Consider the following 26,894-nt stretch of genomic DNA (forward strand, 5'->3'; position numbering starts at 1 on the left):
GCTGGCCTGCCTCACTACAGATACACCTGGTTTGCCTCACTCCCCAAAGGAATGGAAGTTGCGCAGGGAGTCTGAACTAAGGTGGACTCGCTGTAGGAGCTCAGGGTGATAAACCGGGTTGCTGGAGCCCAAAGGCACAGTCGAGGAGTTGTTGAGGCAAGGTGACCTGCCTTTGTGACTAAGTGTGAACCTTTGGGTTTGGGCATGCTAATGGGTTGCTCCCTGGAGACTGTCTAAAGGCCAGGGCCCAACACAGACCCTGTAAATCCATGGCACCTTGTCTCTTCAACAAAGAGCACCCTGGCTGAGAATGGGTGGTAGCAGAACTGGTTCTGAACACAATTTTCTTACCTCTTAAGCGTGCAGCTATGCTTGCACATTCTTCTCTGGTTTGGTTCCCAGCCATTGTCAGCAATAGACGTGCTACCCAGTGTAGGCGAGGCTATTGCTACTTCTGAGCAATGCCCATAAAAGTCAAACAAGTTCCTTCCAAATGGAGGCCAATGGGCCATTACACAATAAGCAACTCAGTCCTGGATACCATCTGCAGTGGGGGTGGGGGCTGATCGTTCCCCAGGGTGAGCCACATCTACCCAAGGGCTGCTGGGGGGTTATATTGAAGAATGAAACTATAGCACTCAAGGGAACATTAATGTCAAGCCAACAGAAGGCCTCATCTCACTTCTTTTAGAAACAAGACAAGCCAACAGCCCACCAGTCTCACTGTGTTGCTTGTGAGAGGCGGCAACAGCGAAGCAGTTAGAGGAAGCTCAGCGTGACAGCAATTGTTGGTGCTCTGCCCCCTTAATTACAGCTCTAGTTGTTAAAGTAGGGCCTTAGGGCTTAGGGCCACCGAGATATATGGTGAGCAATGTCAGCATTCCCATCAGCGACTGCAACTTTCCACTGTGTGTAAAAAATATATATAAAAATTCATCATCTGCCCCTTGATTCCAAGCCAAAAATGTGACTGGGTCGAGCTCTGCTCCAAGTGACCCCAGTGTGACTACGGAGACACATCACTGACATCCCTGGAGTTCCTCCAGGTTTATCCCACTCAGTATCTGAGCTTTCCCCACCCTGAACATTTGCCTTTCCCCTATCAAAATGACGACTGTTTTCCTACTAATGTTTCCGTTCCTTTCCCTGACGCTGGCAGGAAGGGTCGAATGGTTTGGTTTCCCACTGCAGCGACTCCCTGAGCACTGGAGGATTCTCCCTAACCCAGCTGTAGTTTGGTCTGGTGGAAATGGATCCTGACTGACTGACGTGATTCCAGGCAATGGCAATTGCTCGCACAACCCGGTGCCTGGCACGGCTCTGCGGGAAGAGCCTTCTCTGGAAAGGGCTAACAGACAAAAGCTTCACAAGGTAAACTGAGAGTCTGGCTAGTTTCAGGGCCAGGGCTCCTTGGGGACAGGCTGAGCCTGCTGCAGGGAACCTTGCTCTCCCTACTGTTCTTGTTGTCACGAAGCACACACTGGTTATACCTCTCCTGTTAGGCTGCAGCAATCAAATTATGGCCCCCTCCTGCACAGGGGGGCTAAGACATGCTGCACGCTTTCTCTCTCTAGAGCATACATGCATAGCTGCCAAAAATTACCCTTTACTGTTTGTAAATCCCTGTGAGCAACTCAGATCCAGGGATGGTTTGATTGGCTATGGTGCAATGAAGTTTGGTTCAGAAACTGCTGATGGGTCTTGAGTCTCTGATGGGAAATGGAAATAGGAAAATCCCACTTCCCCCATACAGATAAGTGATAGACAGGAGCTGGGAGAGATTGAGAGCAGGCAAAACCCAAACATTCAATAATAGAACAAGTCTGTAGGCAAGAAAAGGCTCGAGGAAGAGGGATCAGGTGGATTCACAGGGCTTTTCAGATCACACCTTTGCAGTGTATTTACATTCCACAATCTCAGCAACTGGAGGCTGCTGCTAGTTTTCCAAGCATCCAGCCAGCTGCTGCTCCCTGGGGTAGTTTTGTCTTTGCATCTCTCACTATGGCAGAGTTACAGGCCATCTCTTTGGGATGTGAAGGGTAACATGAAGGGTTTCTACAGGTATGTTAGCAACAAGGAAAAGGTCAAGGAAAGTTTGGGACCCTTAATGAATGAGAGGGGCAACCTAGTGACAGATGATGTGGAAAAAGCTGAAGTACTCAATGCTTTTTTTGTCTCGGTCTTCACAGACAAGGTCAGCTCCCACATTGCTGTTCTGGGCAACACAGCATGGGGAGGAGGTAAGCAGCCCTCAGTGGTGAAAGAACAGGTTAAAGACTGTTTAGAAAAGCTGGACATGCACAAGTCCATGGGGCCGGATCTAAGGCATCTGAGGGAATTGGCTGATGTGATTGCAGAGCCATTGGCCATTATCTCTGAAAATTAGTGGCAAATGGGAGAGGGTCCCGGAGGATTGGAAAAAGGCAAATATAGCGCCCATCTTCAAAAAAGGGAAGATGGAGAACCCAGGGAACTACAGACCAGTCAGCCTCACCTCAGTCCCTGGAAAAATCATGGAGCAAGTCCTCAAGGAAACCATTTTGAAGCACTTGGAGGAGAGGAAGGTGATCAGGAACAGTCAACATGGATTCACCAAGGGCAAGTCATGCCTGACCAACCTGATTGCCTTCTGTGATGAGATAACTGGCTCTGTGGATATGGGGAGAACAGTGGATGTGATATATCTTGACTCTAGCAAAGCTTTTGATACGGTCTCCCACAGTATTCTTGCCAGCAAGTTAAAGACGTATGGATTGGATGAATGGACTATAAGGTTGTCAAGCTCAATGGGTAGTGATCAACGGCTCAATGTCTAGTTGGCAGCCAGTATCAAGCGAAGTGCCCCAGGGGTCAGTCCTGGGGCTGATTTTGTTCATCTTGATTAATGATCTGGATGATGGGATGGATTGCACCCTCAGCAAGCTCTCACTTCCCATATTTCCAGTTCCTTTTGTCTGCTGCAGGGCTGTCCTCACTGAATTAAATCCCGGTTTAATTACTAAACCATTCAGCAAACCAGAAGGAAAGGCTGGTTGCTTCCCCCATGTCAGCTCTGCTGTTTGGCAATCTTCTCTCTAGCTTTATGGACCAAGAGAAATCTCTTTCTCTCGCTCTTAGGCTCCCCATTCTAGCCCTGTCACTGACATTTCTTCCTTTAATTCCATTTCCCTTCATGGCCCTAAGCCAGAATCCCAGATCCAGATCCCTCCAAGCGTAGGGTGACCATACGTCCCATCTTGGCCAGGACAATCCCCTTTTTAAGCCCTGTCCCGGCTGTCCCAACTTTTTTGGCAAAAGTGGGCATTTGTCCCATTTGCTCTTGATCAGCTGATAAGAGCAAATGGGACAAATGCCCATTTTTACCTTTTTTTAAAAAATGATGTGTGGAGGAACATGGTGGGCAGGGCGACTGGCGATGCCAGCCCCAGCCTTTGGAAAATATGGTCCCCCGTCTAGTATGTGCATCACTGCTCACCCAAGCCCTGCCTGCCCACCCCACGCCCTGTGGGGATGGGGGCTTGGGCCAGCGAGGGGAGGGCTCAGGCCAGTCCCTTCAGTGTCCAATTTTCCCTTTGGGAAATATGGTCACCGTATCCAAGCATGAATAAAGTCCCCAATCTAGAAGACAAGGTTCCAACTCCACATCTTTTCTTCAGACTTTCAGGTCCTCTTATCTCTCCCCTCCAATTGCAGTTGTACCACAGCTCATCTGACACACGTTGCTCATACTCTTTCACCTCGTCCCAGCACAAATATTCTGGCTTCCTGACTGAAGCATTCCTCTGCCAATCAAGCTGGTGCAGGGGGCAGGACATTCTCTGACAGACCCCAGCTCACTCTCCTTGTGAAAGGTGACAAACAAAAGGAATAAAATTAAACTCTGCCTTTTGCCTCTTTGTGATGAGCTGTGCAGAAGTCTTCAATCCCTCCCCCCACCTTTTATTAACCTTAGAAATATCAGGAATGTCAAGTTCGGCCTCCCCTAGTGCTTCTGGTAGCCTCACTGGAGGTCTCAGAGATGTGGAGTGTGAGCTTTCTTATTCTTTAATCAAAGGGTGAGGGAGTCTGTTGACTCTTTAACACTGACCTTTTCTCCCAAGTGTTTCTCAGGTGTCTGAGTTAAATACATTGTTAAAAGCAGTGTCTGACTAAATATTTCTCATTCAGATTTAAATGCATGAGGTGAATCTGGTATCCAATGAAGTCAATAGAGTGAGGATTTTACTCATAGTACTTTTAATGCCATAATCCTTTTCATTCTCCAGTCATCCATAGAGTCTTGTGAGGAAAATTGGGCAGAGGAGATCTAGTTTCCAGTGCAAAAGCACAAGCAGGAACAGCCAGCCATGTGTTAGGCCCTTGCTGTGTCTCACACAGAAGAAAAAAGAGCACCCACTTCCACGTTGGCGGGTTCCGTTCCAGCTCCTCAGCTGTGTCATTTTAGAGCTGCCATTGACACGTTTTTTATACTCAGGAGCAGCACCAGGGTTTTTAGCGCCCTAGGCGCAGGGCTGACTCTAGCCATTTTGCCACCCCAAGCACGGCAGCACGCCACGGGGGGCGCTCTGCCGCTCGCCGGTCCCGCGGCTCCGATGGACCTCCCGCAGGTGTGCCTGCAGATGCTCCACTGGAGGCACACCTGCGGGAGGTCCACCGGAGCAGCCCGCCGCCCTCCCAAATCCTGGTGCCCTAGGCGACCGCCTAGGTCACCTAAATGGAAGCGCCGGCCCTGTTTATACTGCTGTCTTCCTGCAGAAATGCCCTCTCCTTTTCGACTGCTGCTGCTTCCTCTTCTGTTGAACATCTGTATTTGGAGCCAAATCCCAATGTCCTCACTTAGTTGTTAGGTAAAACTCCCAGGTAAACCCTGTTTCTCTTCCCAAATCACCGGTATTTCCATGACTGAGAAAGCAGATCCTCTTTCCTCTTCATCAGATGGCCACTGATAACAGAATGATGTGAGTTTCATTATTGCCCTTTAGAGGATGGACTAGGAAGCGTTCAGCTTCATCTCCTCTCTACTGCTAACAGCAATTGTCCATTGTAGTCTCTATTGGTGTGTGCTTTTAAAGCAGGAAGAGGCTGTCAACAAGAGGTTTTGAGTCTCTGTGCTGGAGAATGGCCACCATGAAACTATCACTAATTATGGATTTGTTTCAGTACTTTACCCTTTGCAAATGTGACTGAATTTACCCTCGTTCCCTTCCTGAGAAGTATGTGATCTCACAGAGAGGGACTGTGGCTCAGAGAGGTGAAAAGACTTACCCAAAGCTACAGAGGAACCGTGGCTGAGACAGAAACCCCCTCCTGGCCCCCAAAACTTCTGACTCCTCATTCTGTGCCACAAACACCAGATCAAATGGGTGACATTAAGTTCCAAACACCAATTCAGCAGCAGCTTTCACTTGAATTGTACTTAGCTCTTCTAATTGGCTTTTACTGAGAGCTCTCAAGCACTTTACAGCCCTGTGTTTGATTCACCCACCTGTTGCTTTTTATCATTAACCGAGACTGTAAATGCTTTAGCAGAGGGACGTCTCTTTTACTGTGTTGGTACAGCACCCTGCATAATGGAGAACCTGAGTGAGAGCCCTCGGCGCGATGTCATGACAGATGGGAAACTGAGGCACAGAAAGACAAGGTGGCTTACCCAAAGTCACCCAGCAGGTCCATGACAGAGCTGGGAATGGAAAGGAGTCCTATGCCCAGATCCTCAAAGGTATTTAGGCACCTGATTTCCACTGAAATCAATGGGAGGTAGGTGCCTTTGAGAATCTGGGCCCTAGTCACTAGCATCCCTAATAGCTTCAGCAACTGCCCTCAGGATCTTTATAGAGTAGCAAGGGCATGAAGGACCCTGTCCCTAGGACATCTGCAGGAGCCTTGCAATTGTCCGCCCAGATCCTGGATCACTTCCCTGGTGTGATGCAGACTGTTAGCGTAGATATAACTAGAGGTAACATTTATGAATATCGTTGCCCTGGCTGCATGCAGGACTTCCTCTTGCTCAGCACTAACTTGGATTGCCAGATCTTCTCCAGTGTACTTATTACTGGGAGGGAGGTTCAGGCACTAGCCTATCTAGTCTGGAAATCCTCTTCTGAGCACCCTGCTTCCATGGCAATATGTGCTAGTTCTGTTGTTTCAGCCACTTCAGTCTGATTGCTGCTGCTTGAAGGGCCAGGCTGTGCCTAGCTCTGGGGTGAGCTCACAGCGAGGGAGTGAGCACAAGAGAGGTCTCTATCATTAGCAATTCTTGTAGGAAGCATATAAGGAAGCTCCAACAAAGGGAAAGAGAGAGAGTGTGTGTGTGTGTGTAGGGGGGAGATGGGGGGATGCAATGAAACCTGCAGCCTGTGGAAGGGGATAGCAGATGTCACTGCTGTGTGCGATCTCTGGACCGTTGGGCCTTCCTGAGGTGAGGTATTTCTGGGAGCTGCCTCAAGGGTTGTTCTGTTCTAGTCAGGTTCATACAGCCCTCATGAAGGTAGTGTTTGAGCCCCTGCCTGAAGTGCATTAGCATCTTCCCCTGGTGATCTGTTCTTTCTCTCTCATTCTGCCCAGGGAACAACCATGAATGGGGATGATTAATTCTGTTTTACACAAGTGATGTGTAAACTCACCTGGACACCCTGCTACCATGAAAACAATTGAAGGAGCCACTGCTTGACCACACCCAGTGAACACATCTTAAAGGTGTTAAAAACTGTCTGAGGTAGGTGATAACACGTTTTAAACCCCACTTGATTGAAGTATATTAGCCAGCGTGAGGTTTTTTGATAACAAAATACCATTTTTCCCCCTAACCTACACAAGGCTGAAGTAATCAGATCCTGGTTTGCAGTTTCTCAAAGTTACTGGCTCCTGGGTTGACCATTTAAACCTAGACATGGGTTAGCAAAAATGGGACCACCGTAGTGCACTGGAAATTCATAAACACGGTCACCCACTGCAAGTCTTCAAGCGCTTCAAACCAGCTCTCTGGCGCTGCTCAGACTGGGCTGTTCCATTCGCTGCATTTTGCCAGCTCTCGCCAAGGTCTTGCTTTCCAAAATATCATTTGCAACCAGGCTTTGCAGGACTGGGAGAACGATGAAAAGAAAAATGTAAAGGTGCCATACCCTCCCTGACCTGAGTAAGCTGCTTGTTCTGATGCTGCTGCTGTGGATCGTGACAATCTTAACCCATCCTTTTCACTCAGCTATGGATTTTCTTTACATGTTACAGAAACCCATCAACCCAGATCCCCATCCACTGCTGGACTTTCGAGTCAGCTCCTCCATTAATACCATTTATGGCATGTTCCTCTCTGCACTTTTTTTTTTAACTCTTTAGTTACTTAGGAAGATGTAAGAGGTTTACAAATTGTGGCTCTGTAAATAAAGGCAGACCAATAATCATTACCACAGTGAGCTTTTGTTGAGAGAAATATTATACAGTAATAGGGCTATCACATCTCTCTATTTAACCGGGTGTTACTATATCACAGTGTTACCATCTTTACAAGACCCAGGACATGCTGTTGCTAGTGATTTTATTAAATTCAGTGAAACCCTTGATTCCATATATTTTACAAACTAGGCATTTCTATTAAATGTTGTTCAAAAATTTGGACAGGTATGCTGGTTTGTTTGCAGGCAAATATACTTTAAATATTGAATAAATTGTAACCAAATATCTACCTGTCCCCTATTCATAACTGGTACGTTAATTTTTCCATAACAACCACCTCTTGGATTGGTCCTGCTTTGAGCAGGGGGTTGGACTAGATGATCTCCTGAGGTCCTTCCAACCCTGATATTCTATGATTCTCTCATATTTTTTATACCATTCCTGTAGAGTTGGACTATTTTTCTTGTTCCAATGAGTAGCTATCAGTGTTCTTTCAGCTACTAGCAGGCAAGAGATTAATTCTTCATTTCCTTTAGTGTGACCATTTCTTCCCGGAAGCCCCCAGATGATTACCCAAGGATCCTTTGGTAACAAATATCCAACCATTTGTGATATTTGGTTAAGAATTGCATCCCAATACTCTCTGCTGACTAGACATGTCCAGCATCAATGTGTAAAATCTCTTCTTTCACCAGTTACTCGATGATTTATTTATACATCCAATCTATGTGTATTATTTCTTAACCTGACTGGTGTGCAACACCACTGGAAATAGTAGTGTAAAGAAATTTCCTTTTCTTGTGCTACACACAGAGGTTTTTCCAGATCAAGCCCCATTCTTCTGAAGTAACTGGTCTATCCAGATCGTTTTCCTAGAGTGTCCACACACTTTTTGTATCAAATGTCCATCAGGAATACAATGACTGTCGCTGTTACTCTGTCTCAAAGAAAAATTTCAACTGGTTTCAACTTTATGAAGAGGATATTTGCCTGCTGTAGTACCACATTGATCCATTAGATGGATGATTGCCTCAGGGATATCTCAACAGACTTGAGAAATGGACTACATATATTTGTATTTGTACTTGTACTTCTTGTAGTCTGCATCCCAATTTAACTTCTCCTATCAAAATACTTCCAACGCAAATCATCTGTCATGGACCAGCAAAGTGAACTGATTTATAACACTTGCAAAAGCCTGAGATCCTGCCTTCAAAAATCCACCTCAGAGCCCTTGTGTGTGAGTGAGATTTGTTGCAGACAATTGCAAGGCAACTGAGCATCAGTTAAGTCCATTGGCTAGTAACAAACCAGCAAAAAATAAACAATGCCAAGGTCCTGTGTGCATGCAGCCAAGTCAAGGCATCTACATATCTGGTTCTAGTTTATCATCAAGATAGGACCTTAACTATGTCTGTCAGTGTTGGGTGTGCTTGACCCTTTAGCCTGGTTTCAGAACACACAACCCATTGGAACCATACTGCCAAGTCCTTTGACTCGGTTGCATTAAAATGCAGTTGGTAAGTGCTACCTTTCCTAATTCACAGCATACTGCAGAGGTTTTGCCTTTAAAGCCATGATCTTAGAAAGGCAGGGCAGGAAGGGACTTCTTGAGGTCCTCCAGCCAGGGGCGGCTCCAGGCCCCAGCATGCCAAGCGCGTGCTTGGGGTGGCATGCTGCGGGGGGCACGCTGCCGGTCGCCAGGAGGGCGGCAGGCAGGCAGCCTTCGGCGGCACACCTGCGGGAGTTCCACCAGAGCTGCGGGACCAGCGAACCCTCCGCAGGCACGCCTACGGGAGGTCCACCGGAGCTGTGGGACCAGCGGACCATCCTCAGGCACGCCTACAGGAGGTCCACTGGAGCCGTGGGACCGGCTCCCTGTGGCATGCCGCCGTGCTTGGGGCGGCGAAATGTCTAGAGCTGCCCCTACCTCCAGCCAGCCATACTGAGGCAGGATTCAACAGGTAAACCTAGCCCATCCCTGACAGATGTTTGTCTAACCTGTTCTTAAAATCCTCTGGCAAGGGGGATTCCACAACCTCCCTAGATATCCTGTTCCAGGGCTTAACAAGTCTTGCAGTTAAAAAGTTTTCCTAATATCTAACCTAAATCTCCCCTGCTGCAAATTAAGCCCATTACTTCTCGTCCTACTACTGGTGGACACGGAGAACAATCAATCACCATTCTCTTTAACATACCTTTTGTGAAGACTGTTCTTGTGTGCCTTCTCTTCTGTAGACTAACCATGCCCAATTCTGTCAATCTTTCTTCACAGGCCATGCTTTCTAAATGTCTCATTTTTATTGCTCTCCTATGGATTCTTTCCAATTTGTCCATGTCTTTCTTAAAGTGCAGTTCCCAAAATGAGAAACAGTACTGCAGCTGAGGCCTCACCAGTGCTGAATAGAGCAGAACAATCATGTCTCGTGTCTTACATATGGCGCTCCTGTAAATATGCCCTAGAATTATACGTACCTCTTTTGCCACAGCATCTCACTGTTGACTCATATTTAATTTGCAATCTACTATAATCTCCAGATCCTTTCCTGCAGCACTGCTGCCTAACCAGTTTTCCCCCCTTTTTGTAGTTGTGCATGTGATTTTTTCCTTCCTGAATGTAGTACTTTGTTCTTGTCTTTATTAACTTTTATCTCATTGATTTCAGAGCAATTTTTCTATTTATCAAGATCACTTTGAATTCTAATCCAGTTGTCCAAAGTGCTGGCAACCCACCTCCCAGCTTGGTGCTAGATGCACATTTTACACATGTACCTTTTACTTCTTCATCCAAGTCATTAATTAAATTATTGAATACTACCAGTCCCAGGACAGATGCCTGCGGGACTCCACTTGATATGTCCTCCCAGTCTGAAAGCAAAACAATCAGCAATTCTATGTAAAAGAAAAATTGGCAAAACCATACTTATGCTAACAAGATCATGGTCTGTACTCATTCATTATCCATAATTACAACTTATTAAAAATGTAGCTATCAAAGTTCTTAATGTACCTTTAACAATTCTTCATTGTATATTTCAGTCTTATAAATCAGTATATGTCATCACCTGCTACCCTTTAATCTGTTAGAAGAGGGTAGGGGGATTATGGAAGACATGAGGCTTTATTGTTAGCATTTCAGATCATCTTTAAACATGGATTTTTCATTCAAAGACCAGTTTTGTTTGTGAATTATCACAACTCAGCCCCCCATTATAAATTTTCCTGTGAATGTATTTTGAGGGGTGGCTCAGTTTTAGGACCTTGATATTTAGTTGCTTTTAATGGTATCCCAACAGGTCTTTCTGAGAGAAGGAATCCAATTTCAAGGTTCTTAAAGGGGTTGTAGATGGTATAAGGAGATGAACTGCCATTCATAGAATCGTAGGACTGGCAGGAACCTCGAGAGGTCATCTAGTCCAGCCCCCTGCATTCAAGGCAAGACTCAGTATTATCTAGACCATCCCTGATAGATGTTTGTCTAACCTGCTCTTAAGAACCTCCAATGATGCAGATTCTACAACCTCCCTAGGCAGTTTATTCCAGTGCTTAACTACGCTGACAGGAAGCTTTTCCTAATGTCCAACCTAAACATCCCTTGCTGCAATTTAAGCCCATTGCTTCTTGTCCTATCCTCAGAGGTTAATGAGAACAATTTCGTACACTGCAATTATTGAACAGCTTTCTAAGAGTAATGACACATGTCAGCTCTTGACCCACAGTCAGTGCAAGGGCACTGGCTTATGACAACTTTAGTCCTGGGCTACTCAACCATAGATCCCCGGATTACCGGTTTCCTGCTCTTACCCCACCAGCCCATGCTCCTTCTATGTTTCACAGTCTCCTGGGCATTGGGTATTTAGCTGAGAGACTGTAATGGCTCTGAATGGCATTTTCCGCTCATTTGCTTTCACTGTGTCTCCTCCCAGTGAATCAGCTTTTTATTTACTCTTTGGAACATGAGGCAACCAGACACCATGTACATTTCGTTTCTTCCCTGATCCTACTTTTATCACCATGCTAGTAGCTGGATGAGATTTAGGTCTGTTCTGGGAAAAGAATGTGGACATAGATGGGTTGGTTTCTGTAACGTCTGTAGGGTTGCCTCGTGGAAGTGTGTGTGGGAGGAATGGGTGCTAGCAACTGCTGCTGGAGGCTGGATTTAGGACCTGCCCCTGAGAGCAGAGCATTTTGAGTTTATTGGCTGCCAGTGACAGAAGCACTTTAGCTGTGAAGCAGTTTGAACTCAGCCCTTCCCTAGCAGGGGAGCGTGAATGCTCGTAGACTCGATCACAATGGTCCATCCTGATTTAGCTAGTCTGACCTCCTGCATAATGCAGGCCACAGAACCCACCTACTCCTGTACTAGACACCACCCCTGGCTGAGTCACTGAAGTCCTCTGATCATGGTATAAAGACTGCAAGTTGCAGAGAATTAAAACTATTGCTGTTGTGGTCTGCTATGCAGTGAAAAGTACCAGGAACTTGGCAGCTAGCCGACATCTATAAGTCACTGTGTGTCTAGCCCATTGGTGTACTGTCTTAATGCTTTAGCTCATCTTGAATGGATATCAGGGCCGTCCTTAGGACGCAGTATTATTAAACTGGTGCCTTATACTGGCGCATTCGGCTCTGTGAATACTGGTGCCCCTATACTGGCACGTTTGGCTCTGTGAATACAGCTTCAGCTACAGCGGAGGCAGGGGGGTCAAGCACCTCCTGGCAAGATGAGAAGTCAGCTCCTATGGACCCGGAGGTGCCCCACATTTTCCGGTGTCCTACAAAGCTGCATATGCTGCATATGCCTAAGTTGTTTAGGGCAGATAGTGTATCAAGTCCTACCTCCGTGAGCTGTTTTGACGTGGAATGAGTAACTCCTGTAACAGTTATGGCATGATTGCTGTTTCATGCCAAAATACATTGTATTCAATATATGGACCCTCCCTGAGATCAGTTTCAACCCTGGAGTAAAGCTAATGGCCGAGTTCCACCCAGGATGAATTTGGCCCATAATGTTTAAATGGTGTATGAAGAATATGGTCACACTTTTTCTAAAGGAATGAATGTGTCTGAGAAGTTAAGCAGCGGGAGCTATGAGTCATAATTCCTGAGTTACTTACCTCTCTACTTCAATTTCTGAATCCTTTAAAATGGGGCTAATCCTACTTGCTTCTCTCAGAGGGGCACAGAAGATTTAATTCATTATGATTTAGATTAGTCCTTTGAGATCTTTGGGGGAAAGGAGCCTAGAATTACAAAGCGTTGCTACTACATTTATTAGTATCATGGAGTTTGAGGTCAAAAGTCTGATCTCTGTGTATTGCAGGCCACAGGCAGAGAATAGGAGGGACGGAGGTGCACGAGTGCCCGAGGGCTTGGCACTGGCAAGGAACTGATTAAATGAGCTGTACCCAGATGATACGGTAAGTGACCCACACCCATGTGCTGCACAGGAAGGTGAAAAAAACCAAAGTCACTGCCAATGTGACCCTACATAGGGAGATAAGTTAGACTCTGAGCTTGTGAGCAGGAACCAGCCAGCCAAGCACCTTAGAGGGAGAGAAGACTCTTTACCACCTCCGAGCACTGGCTCTCCCGCTCCAGTATCCCATCTCCAGCAGTGGCCATCCCTGATGGTTCAAAGGAAAGAAACGTACAAAATACTGGGGGGGGGGGGAGAATCCCCTTCTGACCCCTACCTGTGGTCATTTATTTTGTCCTTTCACTTGATCTTTATCCAATGGTGTTTAACTGACTTATGTTGATGATGTATCAACACCCAATAAAAATATAACCTTTATGAAAAAAGAAAGCTTTGGAAGAATATATTCATGATGGATATAACCGCATATCATTGAAAAAGTGCATAGCAGATTGTCAGCTCACTGGGGCAGAGACCATCTTTTTGTTCTGTGTTTGTACAGCGCCTAGCACCAGGGGGTTGTGGGCTGTGTCTGGGGCTCCTGAGTGCTACTACACTACAAAGAATAAATCAATAATATCATCATTGCAATGAAATACAGCTGTCATAACTTAGTCCCAGATTTGGACCTTAGCATCTAAAATATGGGGGTTAGCATGAAAACCTCCAAGTTTAGTTACGAGCTTGGACCTGGTAAGCTGCCACCACCCAAAAAATTAGAGTGTTTTGGGGCACTCTGGTCCCCCCAAAAACCTTCCCTGGGGACCCTAAGACCCAAATCCCTTGAGTCTCACAACAAAGGGAAATAAACCTTTTCCCTTCCCCCCTCCAGGTGTTTCTGGAGAGATATACAGAAGCAAACTCTGTGAATCTAAACAGAAGGAGTCCACCCTCTCTATTTCCAGTCCTGGAAAACAGAAGTACTTCCCTCTTCACCCAGAGGGAATGCAAAGTCAGGCTAGTAAATCTAACACACACAGATTTCCCCCTGACTTCTTCCTCCCACCAATTCCCTGGAGTTCCCCCACTAAAGAAAGCTCCAACAGGTCTTAAAAGAAAGCTTTATATAAAAAGAAAGAAAAATACATACAAATGGTCTCTCTGTATTAAGGTGACAAATACAGGGTCAATTGCTTAAAAGAAATATGAATAAACAGCCTTATTCAAAAAAGAATACAATTCAAAGCACTCCAGCAACTATAGACATGTAAATACAAAAGAACATATAAATCCCTATCTGATCTTTGGTACTTACAACTGAGAAACAGAAGATTAGGAAGCAGGAAATAGAAATCCCCTCATGGCTGAGAGAGCATACAGGCAGACAGAAGAACCAAGAACAAAAGACTCACACCCAAAAAACACTCCACCATGAGTTGAAAAAATCCTATTTCCTGATTGCTCCTCTGGTCAGGTGTTTCAGATACTTCTTTCCAGGTGAAAGAGACATTAACCCTTAGCTATCTGTTTATGACAACAGCTAAGGCCAGCTCTCTGCCCCCAGGCCTTAGCAGTGAAATGCCACAATTAGACAGGGGCCTCTGACTCCTCTGTCGCTTTAGCTCCTTTGCATCATCACATTTCAGCTTGCTGCCTCCTATGCAAAAAACCACTCAGCACAGCAGGTGAAAGCATTAGCCTGTAAGCAGTAGGAACCAGATTTACCAAAGTGCTGAACGCTCACAACTCCAAGTGACATCAGCGGGGGCTGCGGCTGTTTGGAAACAATAAATCAGGAGGGCAGCATACACGTCCTGCCTTCAGCCCCAGCGCTGAGCTCCTTCTGCTTAGTTCGCTGACAAAATGGGTGCTGAGGAGGGATGGGAGAGGGAAGAGGATCAGGTCAGGGAGGGTGATGAATGGCTAAGAAAGGCACTTCTGCCTGCACACCAGAGTAACACACAAACTGCACTCTGGCACGCAGCCCCCGAGGGTGTGGATCTCAGGGCAGGGAGTCTGGTAGAAACACAGCCATGTATTGCACAACGCAGCTGGCTCTCATCCACTCAGTCCTCTACGATACTGCATAGGGCACCTATAAGCCCCACCTGCTCCGGAGACTAGCCAGCTATCAGTTTCAGCAGGCTGACTAACACGGCTGGGTTTCGAAGGGTTACATCTTTATCTGGAAAAACAACTAGGAGTCCTTGTGACACCTTAGAGACTAGCTTAAATTTGTTAGGTGCCACAAGGATGACTCCTTGTTTTTGCTGATACAGACTAAGACTGCTACCACTCTGAAACCTGTCATCTTTATCTGGGGATACTTCCTGGTTAAGTGATTGGGATGGTAGGAGCTTGTGGGAGAGCAGGAGCAGGAGGGTGGGGAGGGAGTTAAGGTTTTTACATGAAGGAGAGGGAGTTGTCTGTGTACCTTGGGGTTTGCATGTACACAAAGAGCAAATCATAGGAACACCCGGGCTGCAGGAACAGCCCACAGCAGGGGTGAGGGGAACTACAGATTTGCAAGCAGAATGATATATTTTAGACAAAGGAAAACAGCAGAGAGAGCGCACAGGATATGTGTGTGTCTCCTCTGTCACAGGCTGTCATAGCCACAAGTGTGAGAACAACATGGCAGTTTCTGCTGCGCACTGGCAGGGTTTTTAGGAATATAAAAGAACAGTGCATGGAAGATCACACTTCCCCAGCTACATACACCTCATCTTGTAAGGACGGATTAAGGCTGGATCCTTGCAGGAGAGACCAACGGATGTGTAAGGGACCCAGGGCAGCAGTGAGGAACACAGGGCCAGGCTCTAATAGGTGTTGCAAGCATATTAGAAATTCGTATGGGAGATGCCCAAGTTTGGAATTGAGACTAGGTCAGAGTGCTTTGCTGGTATAGCTATCCCCATAGAGCAGGCCAGCAAACACTAGCAGAGTGGCTGCATCTTCTGCTGACAAAACTGTGCTTTTGCCAGTACTGTAGCATCACTTATTCCAGCCTCCCTGAGCAAAACAATCGATACCTGTCAACGTTACAGTTTTGCCAGTATAACCACATCTGCACTAGTGGCTTCTGCCAGGACACCTATATATCGGTCATAGAGCAGACCTCCTCACATCTCTGACCAGCACAGCTATGCTGACAAAAGCTTTTGTACAGTAGATGTGGCCTAAGAAGGAAAGAGCTGGGTTGGAGGAGACCCTATGATGGCAGGCGAGGAAGATCAAAAAGTTGGGGGATAGGAGCTGAAAAGTTTAGATGAATCCATGTTTCATTTATTCTTAATCCACCTCTGAGTCTTGACAATTAAAAATTAGGGAGTTCAGGGATTTGGCCCCTTCTACCCACATAGTCCATAAATAAAGAGCAGTGGAGGCAAAAGTGGGTGGATAGAGTTTCAATATAAATAGGCCCCAGCCATAATTTTTAAATTTGTATCCAGATCAGAGTTTCCCCAAAGGCTGGAGTGTTTGGATCTGAAGTTCTGTTGTGGATTCATCTCAGAGTCTAGCGATAGACTCAGTCAATCCCACTGCAGCCACATCTGTTGTTAACCTTAACATCTGACTGTATGGACACCAGATGCTATGCTAATGGTATTTCTCTGCACCCTGAAACTGTTACCAAGTAAATGCCCTCCCTTGATTCATTAGAGCTTAGCTGCCCACAAAAGTGCTGCTGCTTTAACTAGTCAGGTATTGCTAGAATGGTACAACCTCCCTAGTGTGGATGCAATTATATAAGCATAAAGCTGCTTTATGCTGGAATAGGTATTCCCATACACAAAGGGGACTAGACTATACTGGGCTAAGGCTCCTTTATACCAGTATAACTGGCTATGCTGGGGGTGTACCAGGATCTCGAGGGTGATAAAAAAAAATTTGCTCCTAACAAAAAATAGTTAGACTGGTACAGAAATGGTGTGTAGAGCAGGCCACAGTGACCAAACAAGGAGGGACACCAGGCATTATAATCCTTGGTGCAATCTACAACCCTATTCACAGCAGTAAGAAGGTGGGACCTGGTGTTTGCTGGTTGGGCAGTCCTTTGTTCACACCCGGTTGCTTCCTAGCTCTATTCCAGTGGCTCACATTGTCAATTTCACCTTAGCAGCCTATTCAGAAAGGTTTGATTGCTCTGTGCCTGCATGAAATCAGCACATTTTCCCCAGCACAACCTCTTCCCCTGAGAAGTAGGGCTCCATTGTTACCTTTTGGCGTGCGTGTGCGTCTATTAAGAGGAATCCACTGTAACTCTAATTGCTGTATACCCCCAAATGCCCACTCCCAGCTAGTGCCTGGGGGTATCACTCCACATGCCCACTCCCAGCCAGTGTCTGGGGGTATCCCCAAAATTTGATAGGGTTTGGGGGAAGATTATTCTGGTGGGAATAAAAGGGGCTTTGCTGCTGCTGGTTCCTTTATGTATACATGTTAATTTCTATGATGCGGGGGGGGGGGGCGTCATTTTACTGTAAATCAAATCAATGGTTGGGTCGCCGAGAGCTTTTCTAATTGTTCAAATATATGAAATGTCCGCTCCTCACCAATGTGTGTGGACACCCCACCCATAAGGTGCCACCATCCACCTGTATCAGCGCGCCTCACAGGGACAGAGGATTGGAACCATCAGGTGTTTTTGGTTTTCTTTGCAAGTGAATGGAGCTGCTGAATGAGCCTTTTGCAGGGGGCAGAGCCTTTCACCTGCCAGCAGGAAGAGGAGCGAGAGGAGGGGCCCAGGCGAGGTAATCTCGTGTGATCACACACAGAGAGCGACACAGCCACACCTTGAAACTACCTGAGCCCAAGGAGAAGGGGAGGAAAACTCCAGACAAACAACACAGGGAGGAGAAAGGGGGAAGGAAAGCGAACCCAAGTGCAGGACCCAAGTGGGAGGGTAACCTAGGGGGCAAGGAAGTGCTGTACTCAGAGACCTTTTCGTTCCCACAACTGGCTTCACTCGGTCGGTGAGTTTCAGCTGAAACTGATCAGCCATGGACTCAGGTTCCTGAGCTACTCAGCACCAGGAAGGACTTTGTACACCGAAGCAGGAACCACAGCTCTTGTGCGCTGGGATTGAAAACGTTGAATTGTTTGGGGTGCAAACTCCACCCCCACGATTTCCCAAACCTCCCCAAAAAAAGAGGCGGGGGAGGAAACCATGAAGAACTATCGGCTTTCCGAAGAAAGAAAAATGAATGATTATCAACTTCCCCCAGGACAGAAACTGGAAACCTCGGATTCAGGGCTGAAGTACAACAATAGAAAAGAGGTGAGCTGCATTTGCAGGGCTGTTTTCTAACCATTCCCCTCTCCTGTTTGCCGAGTGAGTGGAGGGAAAGGCCAGTTCTAAGGGCGCCTGCTCGCAAGATGCAGATTTCTGGGTGTTTTCTAAAATAAAAACGAGTTAAAAGTATTCTCTAGTGCTGGGACGAAGGCTTGTGGAGTGACTTAAAGAGCATTCTGCTTTTCTGGCTTGTGGGATAGATAAGCAGCCACTCCTGTTCAGCGAATAACACATAGGGGGAGGGAGGCTGGAGCTGGTTGCTGCTCTAGCTCAGGGTGTCTCTGATGGCAGGGTTTGGCCTGGTCTGATTCGTCCTTGCAGGGCTTTTCATATGAGAAATGCTGTCTGTTAGTTTTCACAGCAACAGGACTGTTGGACAGGCCTATCGTCCCGTCTTGCCTTAGCTGGAGTTAACTTACAGAAGCGCTCTTGTTCAGACTCTTTCTGCAAACTGGAACCGGTTTAACTTAAATCTGTTTTGAGCCTACTTTGGTTAAACCAGGGTACAGCCTTGTATGGGCTGTCTTAAATGGACTTAAACCCAGGTCATTTTGATTTTTAGCTTAATGCAGGCCTTGTCTGTGTGACCAGTTGTAGGGCTCCAGCTCTGAATCCCTTTGAGTGCAAGTAATTGAGTTCAATACAGGGGTAACTGGGTAAAATGCCATGGTCTGTGTTATACAGGCCACACTAGATGACCTAACAATAGTTCGCTCTGACCTTAAAATCCATTACTCTAAAAACCAATTGAATTAAATGGGTGCAAAACATAATTTCAGTACTCTTAACTCAAGTTTGAACCAGGCTTATACTATTTCAGGTTAAAACAAATACTGGACAGATATTTTCTATAGTTCTAAATGCAATTTAAGTTATCAGGAGTCCACACTGATTTGCACTGGATCTAACTCAAATAGTTCTAAATCATCCCTGTATTTGATCTAGAGCAAGTTACCTGTGTAGCCCAGGCCTTGTGTCAGTTCAGGGGGCTGTTTTGTTGCTGGTTAGTTGTGTGGAGTATTTCTCTTGCCTTGTGAAAGAGGGCCAGGCTAACCTGGCCTTGTCTCTTAACTCCAAGGCCTTGGCTATTATTTCAGTGGAATTTCCTGCTAAGGCCTCACCAGGATGTTGAACACTTTATCTCCTGAAGGGTAAGGTCACATCAGAGAGGTGATTTTCTGAGGGTGGAATTGGGCCATTGGTGCTGACCAGAAGTGTGTGCACCTCTTGCAGTCTCTGCTTGTTTAAAACCTGGTGTTTAGAACATTGTATTTTTATATTTAAACAAAGTGCAAGTGACTTCCCTGATTGTTTCTAGTTTCTTAGTTGTTGATCTATGACCTGTAGGTTCCAAGTTGAGCTATTGTGAGCTGCAGCGGTGAACAATTGCTGAGTCATTTTCTTCTTGCCCTGAATGAGGAATTTAGTTATGCAAGGAAAATGGCTTCATCGGGTCTCAGGCTGTGGGAATGTCTGCATTAACTGCATCAATCTATGCTCGAGTTACTCCTCTCCAGTGAGCTTAGCTTGCAGCCATGCTGCAAAACAAGAAGTGCTGTGTCCACACAGGTCCTGGGGGTGGTGTGAGGAGGAATTACAGGAAGGCATTGGAGGACTAGTGGTGCTACTTTGCATCCTGGCAGGGCCCGTGCTTCCATTTAGGGGACCTCCTATTTAGGGAGGCGGCATTTTGCCACCCTTAGTGGCAATTCGGCGGTGGGGAGTTCTTTTGTGCTCCTGGTCTTCGGCGGCAATTCTCCGGCAGGTCCTTCACTCGCTCCGGGACTCGCCGCCGAAGTTCCCCGAAGACCGGGAGTACGGAAGGACCCCCCCGCCACAGAAATGCCACCAATGACTGGGAGTGTGGAAGGACTCCCGCCTAGGGTGCCAAAAACCCTGGCACTGCTCCTGCATTCTGGTTGTGCTAGCAGCTGATTAATTGTGCTCCCAGCCTGTATGCCCTTCTAGGCTGGCCAGCTCGAGCTAGCATCACTGCAACTGAGTGAAGGGGTTTTGCTGTGGGTGGGATTCTAGGAACAACATGTGAGTTAACTTTGCAGAGATGAGCTGTGTCCTCTCTGCAGAGTTTCTACCTATCTTTGCCCTGCCTTGTCCTGCCTAACTTCTTGTTACAGATTTAAAGAATCAGTAATTGTTTTTGCATCTATGCAGGCTGGAGCAGATCAGCTGCTCTGTAAAGACCTTTTATTGTTTTACGTTCTATGCTGCTGAGAGCTTTCATTAAGCAGAAAAGTGAGGGGTTCTCAGATTTGGAGTCAATTTCTGTTCCGTCACATCCTCAGAACCCTGTATGGGTCCCTGATGTGAACAAGAGCAGAACATGAACAATGGCAGGTCCCCTAGAAATACCATTGATGGAGAATCCATAACGCAGCCGAGCAGAGATGGCAAGGTCTGATTGCTTTAACCCTTCCAGGCTTCATGTGCAGCTTGTTCAGAGGTCATCAGTGTGGCAGCTGAGGAGCTGCTTCTGGCCAGCAACCTCAATTACAGTTCCTCCTTGAGCTGACCAGAAAAGACTGTGTCTATTAGCAAAGCTTTGTGGCAGTGCCACTTGTGTGAGCTGTAGTTGTATAGTTTGTCTGTCCCACAGCCGAGTGAACTCTTCCTAGGAATAATTTTACCTGATTTAATTCAGATTTTCTTTTCTTTTCATGGGTTAGCAGCAAGCAGGTGGTCTGGTTGGTAGAACAATTCCAACTACTTCACTCAAATGAATTTTAGCCTTTGGGCTGTTTGGTGACCTATTCACTGCAGCTCAGTGGTTTCTGATTGCAGCTGTTTCCACTCCTTCTGTGTGCGGTTTCCACATGGGGCTTGTTAAGGCTACTATTGTTGACTACATGCAGCAGAACTGGTGCTAATATGCAGTGTTTTGCTGCCGTTGTAGCCAAGAAGGACAAACTATATTCAGGACTAGTTCAGTAACTATGGTTGAATCTGCTCTGAGCAGGAGGATAGACCAAAGATGGCCACTCAAATGTATAGACTCATAGACTTTAACGCAAGACAGGACCATCATGAACATCTAGTCTGATCTCCTGCTCATTGCAGGCCACAGAACCTCACCCATCCACTCCTGCAATGGACCCATAACCTCTGGCTGAGTCTCTGAAGTCCTCAAATCATGGTTTCAGTAATTCAAGTTACAGAGAGTCCACCATTTACACTAGTTTAAACCTGCAAGTGACCCATGCTGCAGAGGAAGGCGAACCTCTGCACAGGGTCTCTGCCAATGTGACCTGGGGGAAAATTCCTTCCTGACCCCAAATATGGTGATCAGAACTCATGAGCCAAACTATCTGGGACCTTTGCTCTGCAAACAAAATTTGCTGTTTGTGGTGGGAAATGACTAGGCAGTGGTGTTAAAGTGAATACCTGGATTGTATTGGACCACACTTTCACAGATACGACTTAGTATTTATCCAGATCTAGGACGCACATTATTTCCATCCATTAGAGAGTTATAGAGACATATATTCACTAGCCTTTTTATTGAAGCCTTTTCCCATAACATCAGACCAAAAAAATCAAGCAGAGACAAGTAGCTAGTATGAAGACAAGAGGATGGTTCAGCCTACACACACACTTCTTCCTAGGGGCTGGTATGTAGGTGGGGAAAAGTTTGTGACCGCAAAGAGGTTTGTGGTTGCTAGTGGTGTTGACTGGTAGCAATCTTAGGAGTTTTCTGCTGCTTTTCCAAGGTGAAGAATGGTTGGATCTGTTCAGAGCAGGGATTAGGGAATAATGAAGGAATAAACTGTAGATCTTTTAGGAGTAAGACTAGTTTTAGTTAACAAAACTCCCTGCTGTTTAACTCCTGCCTTAGATTGCAAGGGTCAAATTTGTCAAAGATGACTGTGAAAAAGCACATGGGAGTGATAAGGAAGGACGCTTAAAATGCAGAGAGACAAAAGGGGCCTTTTTCATCCAGGAAATTCCAAACCATGAGTCCTGTCAGTGCTATCCCGACAAAAACTGTATCCCTGCCAGCCTTTGGCAACAGGAAAAAAGTTTTTCCAACAGGAGCAGTTGGTTTCAGTGTTGCCAATCCTAACTACTCATGAATCATGACCCCTGCTCCCCATCCTATCACTGGCATAAAATCATGAAATGGCAAATAAACGTTTTTTTAGGGGGGAGGATATTTGCCTTCTGGGTTTTTTTAAACCTTTAGGATGCATTTTCAAGCTTCTGCCTGCAACCAGCAGGTCTTGAAAGTTTGATTGTTTTTACTAAGTTGTTTGAATCACAGACTCATAGAAATTGTGGGCTGGCAGGGACCTTGAGAGGCGGGACCAAGTTAACTAGACCCGTGTTTGTCCAACCTGTTCTTAGAAACCTCCAGTGATGGGGATTCCACAACCTCCTTTGGGAGCCTGTTACAGAGCTTCACTACCGTTATAGATAAAGTTTTTCCTAATATTTTAATTTAAATCTCCATTCTTGCAGATTAAGCACATTGCTGTGTGTCCTACTTTCATTAGACATATAAAGAGTATTGTGAGCAAATTCTCTACAACAGCCCTTAACATATTTGAAGACTATCAGATGCCCCTCAGTCTAATGTTCTCAAGACTAAACATATCCATTTTCTTAACCTTTCCTCAAAGGTCAGGTTTTCTAAATCTTCCATCATTTTTGTTGCTGTTTTCTAGACTCCAGTTTGCTCACATCTTTCCTAGTATGGTGCCCGGAGCTGGACACAGTACTCCAGCTGAGGCCCCACCAGCACTGAGTAAAGTGGGGCAGTTACCTCCTGTGTCCTATATACAATGATTCTATAAATACACCCCAGAATATTAGCTTTTTTTTTGCCACTGCATTACATTCTTGGCTCATACTCCGTTTATGACCCACTATAAACCTTTTCAGCAGTACGACCATCTAGCCAGTTCTTCCCCACTTTGTAGCTGGGCATTCGTTTTTTTTTTCCCCCTTCCTAAATGTAGTACTTATCACTTGACTTTACTGAGTTTCTTCGTGCTGATTTCAGACCAATTCTCCAATTTGCCAAGTTCATTTTGCTTTCTAATCCAGTTGTCCAAAGTGCTTGCAACTGGGTCTTTGGTGCCATCTGCAGATTTTCTATAGCCTACTCTCCACTCCATTATGCAAGCCACCAATAAAAATATCGAATACTACCAGACGCAGGGAAGACCTCTGCAGGACCCCAGGAGATAGACCCTCACAGTTTGACAGCAAACCATTGCTAACAACTTTGGTTGTGCAGCCATCTGAGTTCATTTAGAGCACATTTCCCTAGTTTGTTTATGAGAGGAATGTTATGTGGGACTGTGTCAAAAACCTTACTAAAATCAAGTTATAGCTACTCTTGGGGGTAGGGGGCGCAGAATTCATACCTTCCGCAGATTTCCTGGCTTCCCTGCAGAAAAATAGGGAGCAAAGAAATCTGTGGGAAACAACTCCCCCTTCCCTAGCAGCAGATCACAGAGGAGGGAAACTGGGTGTGTGTATATGCCTCCTTGGAGACATGGTAAGAGGATAGGGCTGGGGGCCTGCCTGCCTTGTGAAGGAGTGAGACAGAAAACTGTCACTCAAGTTGCTGTTGCTGCATCCCTGGAGGCCTAGGGCTGTATGAAGCAGGCTCTGTCCCTGAGGCAGAACAGAAATGTAACAGTTAAGCAGGCAGGCTGCTAATGTTCCCATTGTCAGTTAATTGTTCCCATTCTTAGTCAATTAAGGCTCCTTTACCTTGGCAGAGCCTTATTGTAAATAACAGTAACAATCTTCAGCTAGGAAAGTCTATGTGGGTTCTTATTGGTAGGGTGCTGGCTCTGCTCCTCCCCCAAAAGGGGGGGCCTCTGGCAGAAGGGGCGGGGGGGTCAGTGACCCCCAGCCAGCCAATGCTGCCTGGCCTGTGCTGCCCAAGGCTCTAGTAGTGATTTAAAGGGCCTGGGGCTCTGGCCGCTGGTGCCACCCGGGGCCATTTTAAATCACTGCCCTGGGGCAGCTACTACTTTTGCTCCCCCCCAACCCCCGGCAGCATCCGGGGGTGGGGGGCAAAAGGGGCAATGACATTAAAGCGCTGCCACAGCAGCGCTTTAAGCAGGGTCCTTAAAATCAGCGGTACAGGCCGGTACCGGTGGCTACTTTTTACTGGTACGTTGTACCGGCCCATACTGCCTTGCTTTCACCCCTGCCTAGAGGTCAGCCCCACAGTTTGGGGCACTGCTCTAGGTGCTTACAAATTAATTATTAGCTTCTTCCAGTATCTTTCTAGGTTCCAGAAGTTCGGGTGGCTGGTTTATAATTCTCTCTTCCCCCATTTAAGGATAGAGGTTAGAGTATCAACTAATGACTAGCCTCCAGGGGCTGGGGGGTGGTGTGGGTGTTTTTAAATGCCAAATATCTCAGGAGTTGGCCACAAATCTATTCCGCTGTGTCATAGGCCTTAGCCTGGTACAAATAATGTTGGAGATTCTTCTTTAGCTCAAATGTAGGTTTCGAAGCAGCAGCAGAGTTCTAAGTGGGACCAGATTTCTTGCACTAGTTAAGTAATCATGATGCTGCCTGCGCCCCAGGGAGCTTACAGTAGACAGACCAATCAGCCACGTGGCGTGCTGGGTGCCTTTGCGGAATGGCGACAATATCAAAGCAGGTACATGAGACTTGATCCTGCCTGCACACCCCAAACTCCCACTGAAGTCAATGGGAGCTTGGTATGCAGATCAGGTCGTAACAATTGGGTTTGAAGTGAAACTCCCTATTGATTTCCATGTGGGATTCTGCTTGAAACTCATTGAGGGAGGCAGCTCCTTGTGGGGAAGCTTTTTTAACATCTTTACCTCTCTACAGCTCTATTGAAGAACACGTTTTTTTAAAAGGGTGCACACAAGTGTCAAGACCTGCTTCCTTTCTCACAAATAGAGGTGTAAATTGGGGTTCAAGATCCATTGACATGATGAATGGCATTTCACTGGTCTGAGTTAGATCAAAATCAGGACCCTAAAGTAACTTTTTATTCCAAAGAATTCTAAAGCCTTATGTAAAGTTCTATTCACGTATCTGATACAGCCACTTCTGGGGTGCAGGGTACCAGCCAGATGGCACACAGCACACTGCCCAAAGGCAGCTGGGTAGGTAACCCTGGCCTGGGCGTTGGACCACATCTGTTATGTCTGTGCAGTAAACATAATGGGGTTCAGTTTCTCGTCTAACTCAGAAAGGCAACAAGGTGAGTTGGCTTAGTGGGGAATTGAACCTGTGGCTCTAAAGAGTCAAGGTAGTTTCTAACCAGAGGCATTGAGTGTGCAACCCTCCTTACCAGATTTATACTTAACTGATTCCCCAAGGTCTTTCCCCCCTTTTCAGGAAGGACACTTGTGCTGGCAGGATGCTCTGTCTCTCATTTCCTGTAGTTAATTCTTTCCTTAGGTTAATTTCCATTTTATAATCTAATCGTCCTTAACAAGGAACTGGGGAGGAAGAGAAATGCGGAAACTGACAGGATTTCTCTGCTATCCTAAGGCTGTTTAGTTTCAGAGGTCTTATCTTCAATTGTGTTTGTTCTTATCAAAAGCCTGTTCCAGCCCTGCATGAAAAGGACTAGTGATAACCTTTTGTTATATACTTCCGTAATAGTGCAAGCAGGGTTTACACAGTATCTGGGTGCAACACTGTTATCAAACTGAATTGTCTGAACAATTCTGACCTTGTGCTGGCTTCTCATGCTTACCCTCGTACTGCCCAACTAACAGCTGTTAGGTTTGGTCTCTGTAAAAGGATGGTGACCCCATTTCTCTCCTATACCTGTACGTTACAGCCAATATGTGAACACTCACTCTCATTTGAAATTTTGTGTGAAATCTCGTGTGAAATGTAGACCATTTTAAATGACTTGCCCACTTTGGACATGTACATTTTGTTGGCTTTTGGATTGTTTAGATTACTTTGTCATATGCACCATGTGCTGGCTCTCATGATTTTTATCTTAAGTCCCACGATATGTAGTGCATTTCTTAAAGCTCCAGATCCTGGAGCCATGTGGTTGCTGAGAATCTTAGTTCTTAAAATAATCATCATCAGAATTAATAAAGCTAAGTGGCTAGCCTACATAGATCCAGAAAAAACTTGAAAATGTGTCCTCAAGGGCTCAAAACCCAGCAGCAAATAACCCTCCTAAAAAGTATTATGTGTATTTTTAAATGTCATGATTTTTGGGGACTGCAACTCATGAGTTTGGTTTTTTTGGGCTTGGCTATTGGTTTTTAAGCAGAACTTCCTGTTGATTTCAATAGAGAATTCTGAAAACCCGCTGTGGGATGCAGTCCCGTGTGGTTTTTAATCATCATTGCTGTTACGTCTTGCAGCATTAAAACAAATAATATTTTCATGTTTTTCTGGTTTCAACTGTAATGCTACGTGTTTAGGTTCTTGTGTTGGGACAAGGGAAATAGATATGTCAATTTCACTTCAACAGTTAGTTACTGACTAGTCAGTTGGTTTCCAGGCTCTGGGATGTGGCACCATGGTGGACCTGTATGGATTTCAGGGGAATATTTAGGATGAGATATTTCAAAGTAATCAAAAAGATTGGGTGCCCAATTCCCATTCAAATTAACATGAATAGTTTAAAGTGAAAATCATGTCCTTACTGCACAAAAATACCCTGTTTCCAGTAGAACCACTGGATGTGTATGTGGGAAAGCTTAGAGATAAAAAGGCATCTACGACTCTAAAAGTTTTTATAGGAAGCCTGTTTCTGCAGATTTTGACCTGACTGTCTAAAGTCTCATTCCTGTTAAAATCCAGGAGAGTTTTGCCATTGACTTCACTGGGAGCAACAGCAGCTCAAGCACTTGT

The 26,894-nt window shown here is 45.9% G+C and overlaps 2 protein-coding genes across 3 annotated transcripts in view; one reads left to right on the top strand and one right to left on the bottom strand.

Moving 5' to 3' along the window:
* The window catches only part of LOC115637289 (transmembrane protein 45B-like), a 32,817-nt gene extending 13,747 nt beyond the window's left edge, over positions 1-19,070 (bottom strand). The window contains exon 1 of one of the 2 annotated variants that reach the window (XM_030538420.1): positions 19,003-19,070. The gene's annotated coding sequence lies outside the window, so the exon portion shown is untranslated. Of the gene's footprint in view, positions 1-14,476; positions 14,698-19,002 lie in introns of those variants that run through there. The other variant, XM_030538419.1, reaches the window with a different exon arrangement.
* The window catches only part of ST14 (suppression of tumorigenicity 14), a 45,247-nt gene continuing 35,876 nt past the window's right edge, over positions 17,524-26,894 (top strand). The window contains exon 1 of the mRNA XM_030538416.1: positions 17,524-18,032. Within this exon, the coding sequence (XP_030394276.1) occupies positions 17,922-18,032 (111 nt within the window). The 5' untranslated portion in view covers positions 17,524-17,921. The remainder of the gene's footprint in view (positions 18,033-26,894) is intronic.

Source organism: Gopherus evgoodei, chromosome 19 (genome assembly GCF_007399415.2).
Source record: "Gopherus evgoodei ecotype Sinaloan lineage chromosome 19, rGopEvg1_v1.p, whole genome shotgun sequence".
Classification (NCBI taxonomy): Eukaryota; Metazoa; Chordata; order Testudines; family Testudinidae; genus Gopherus; species Gopherus evgoodei.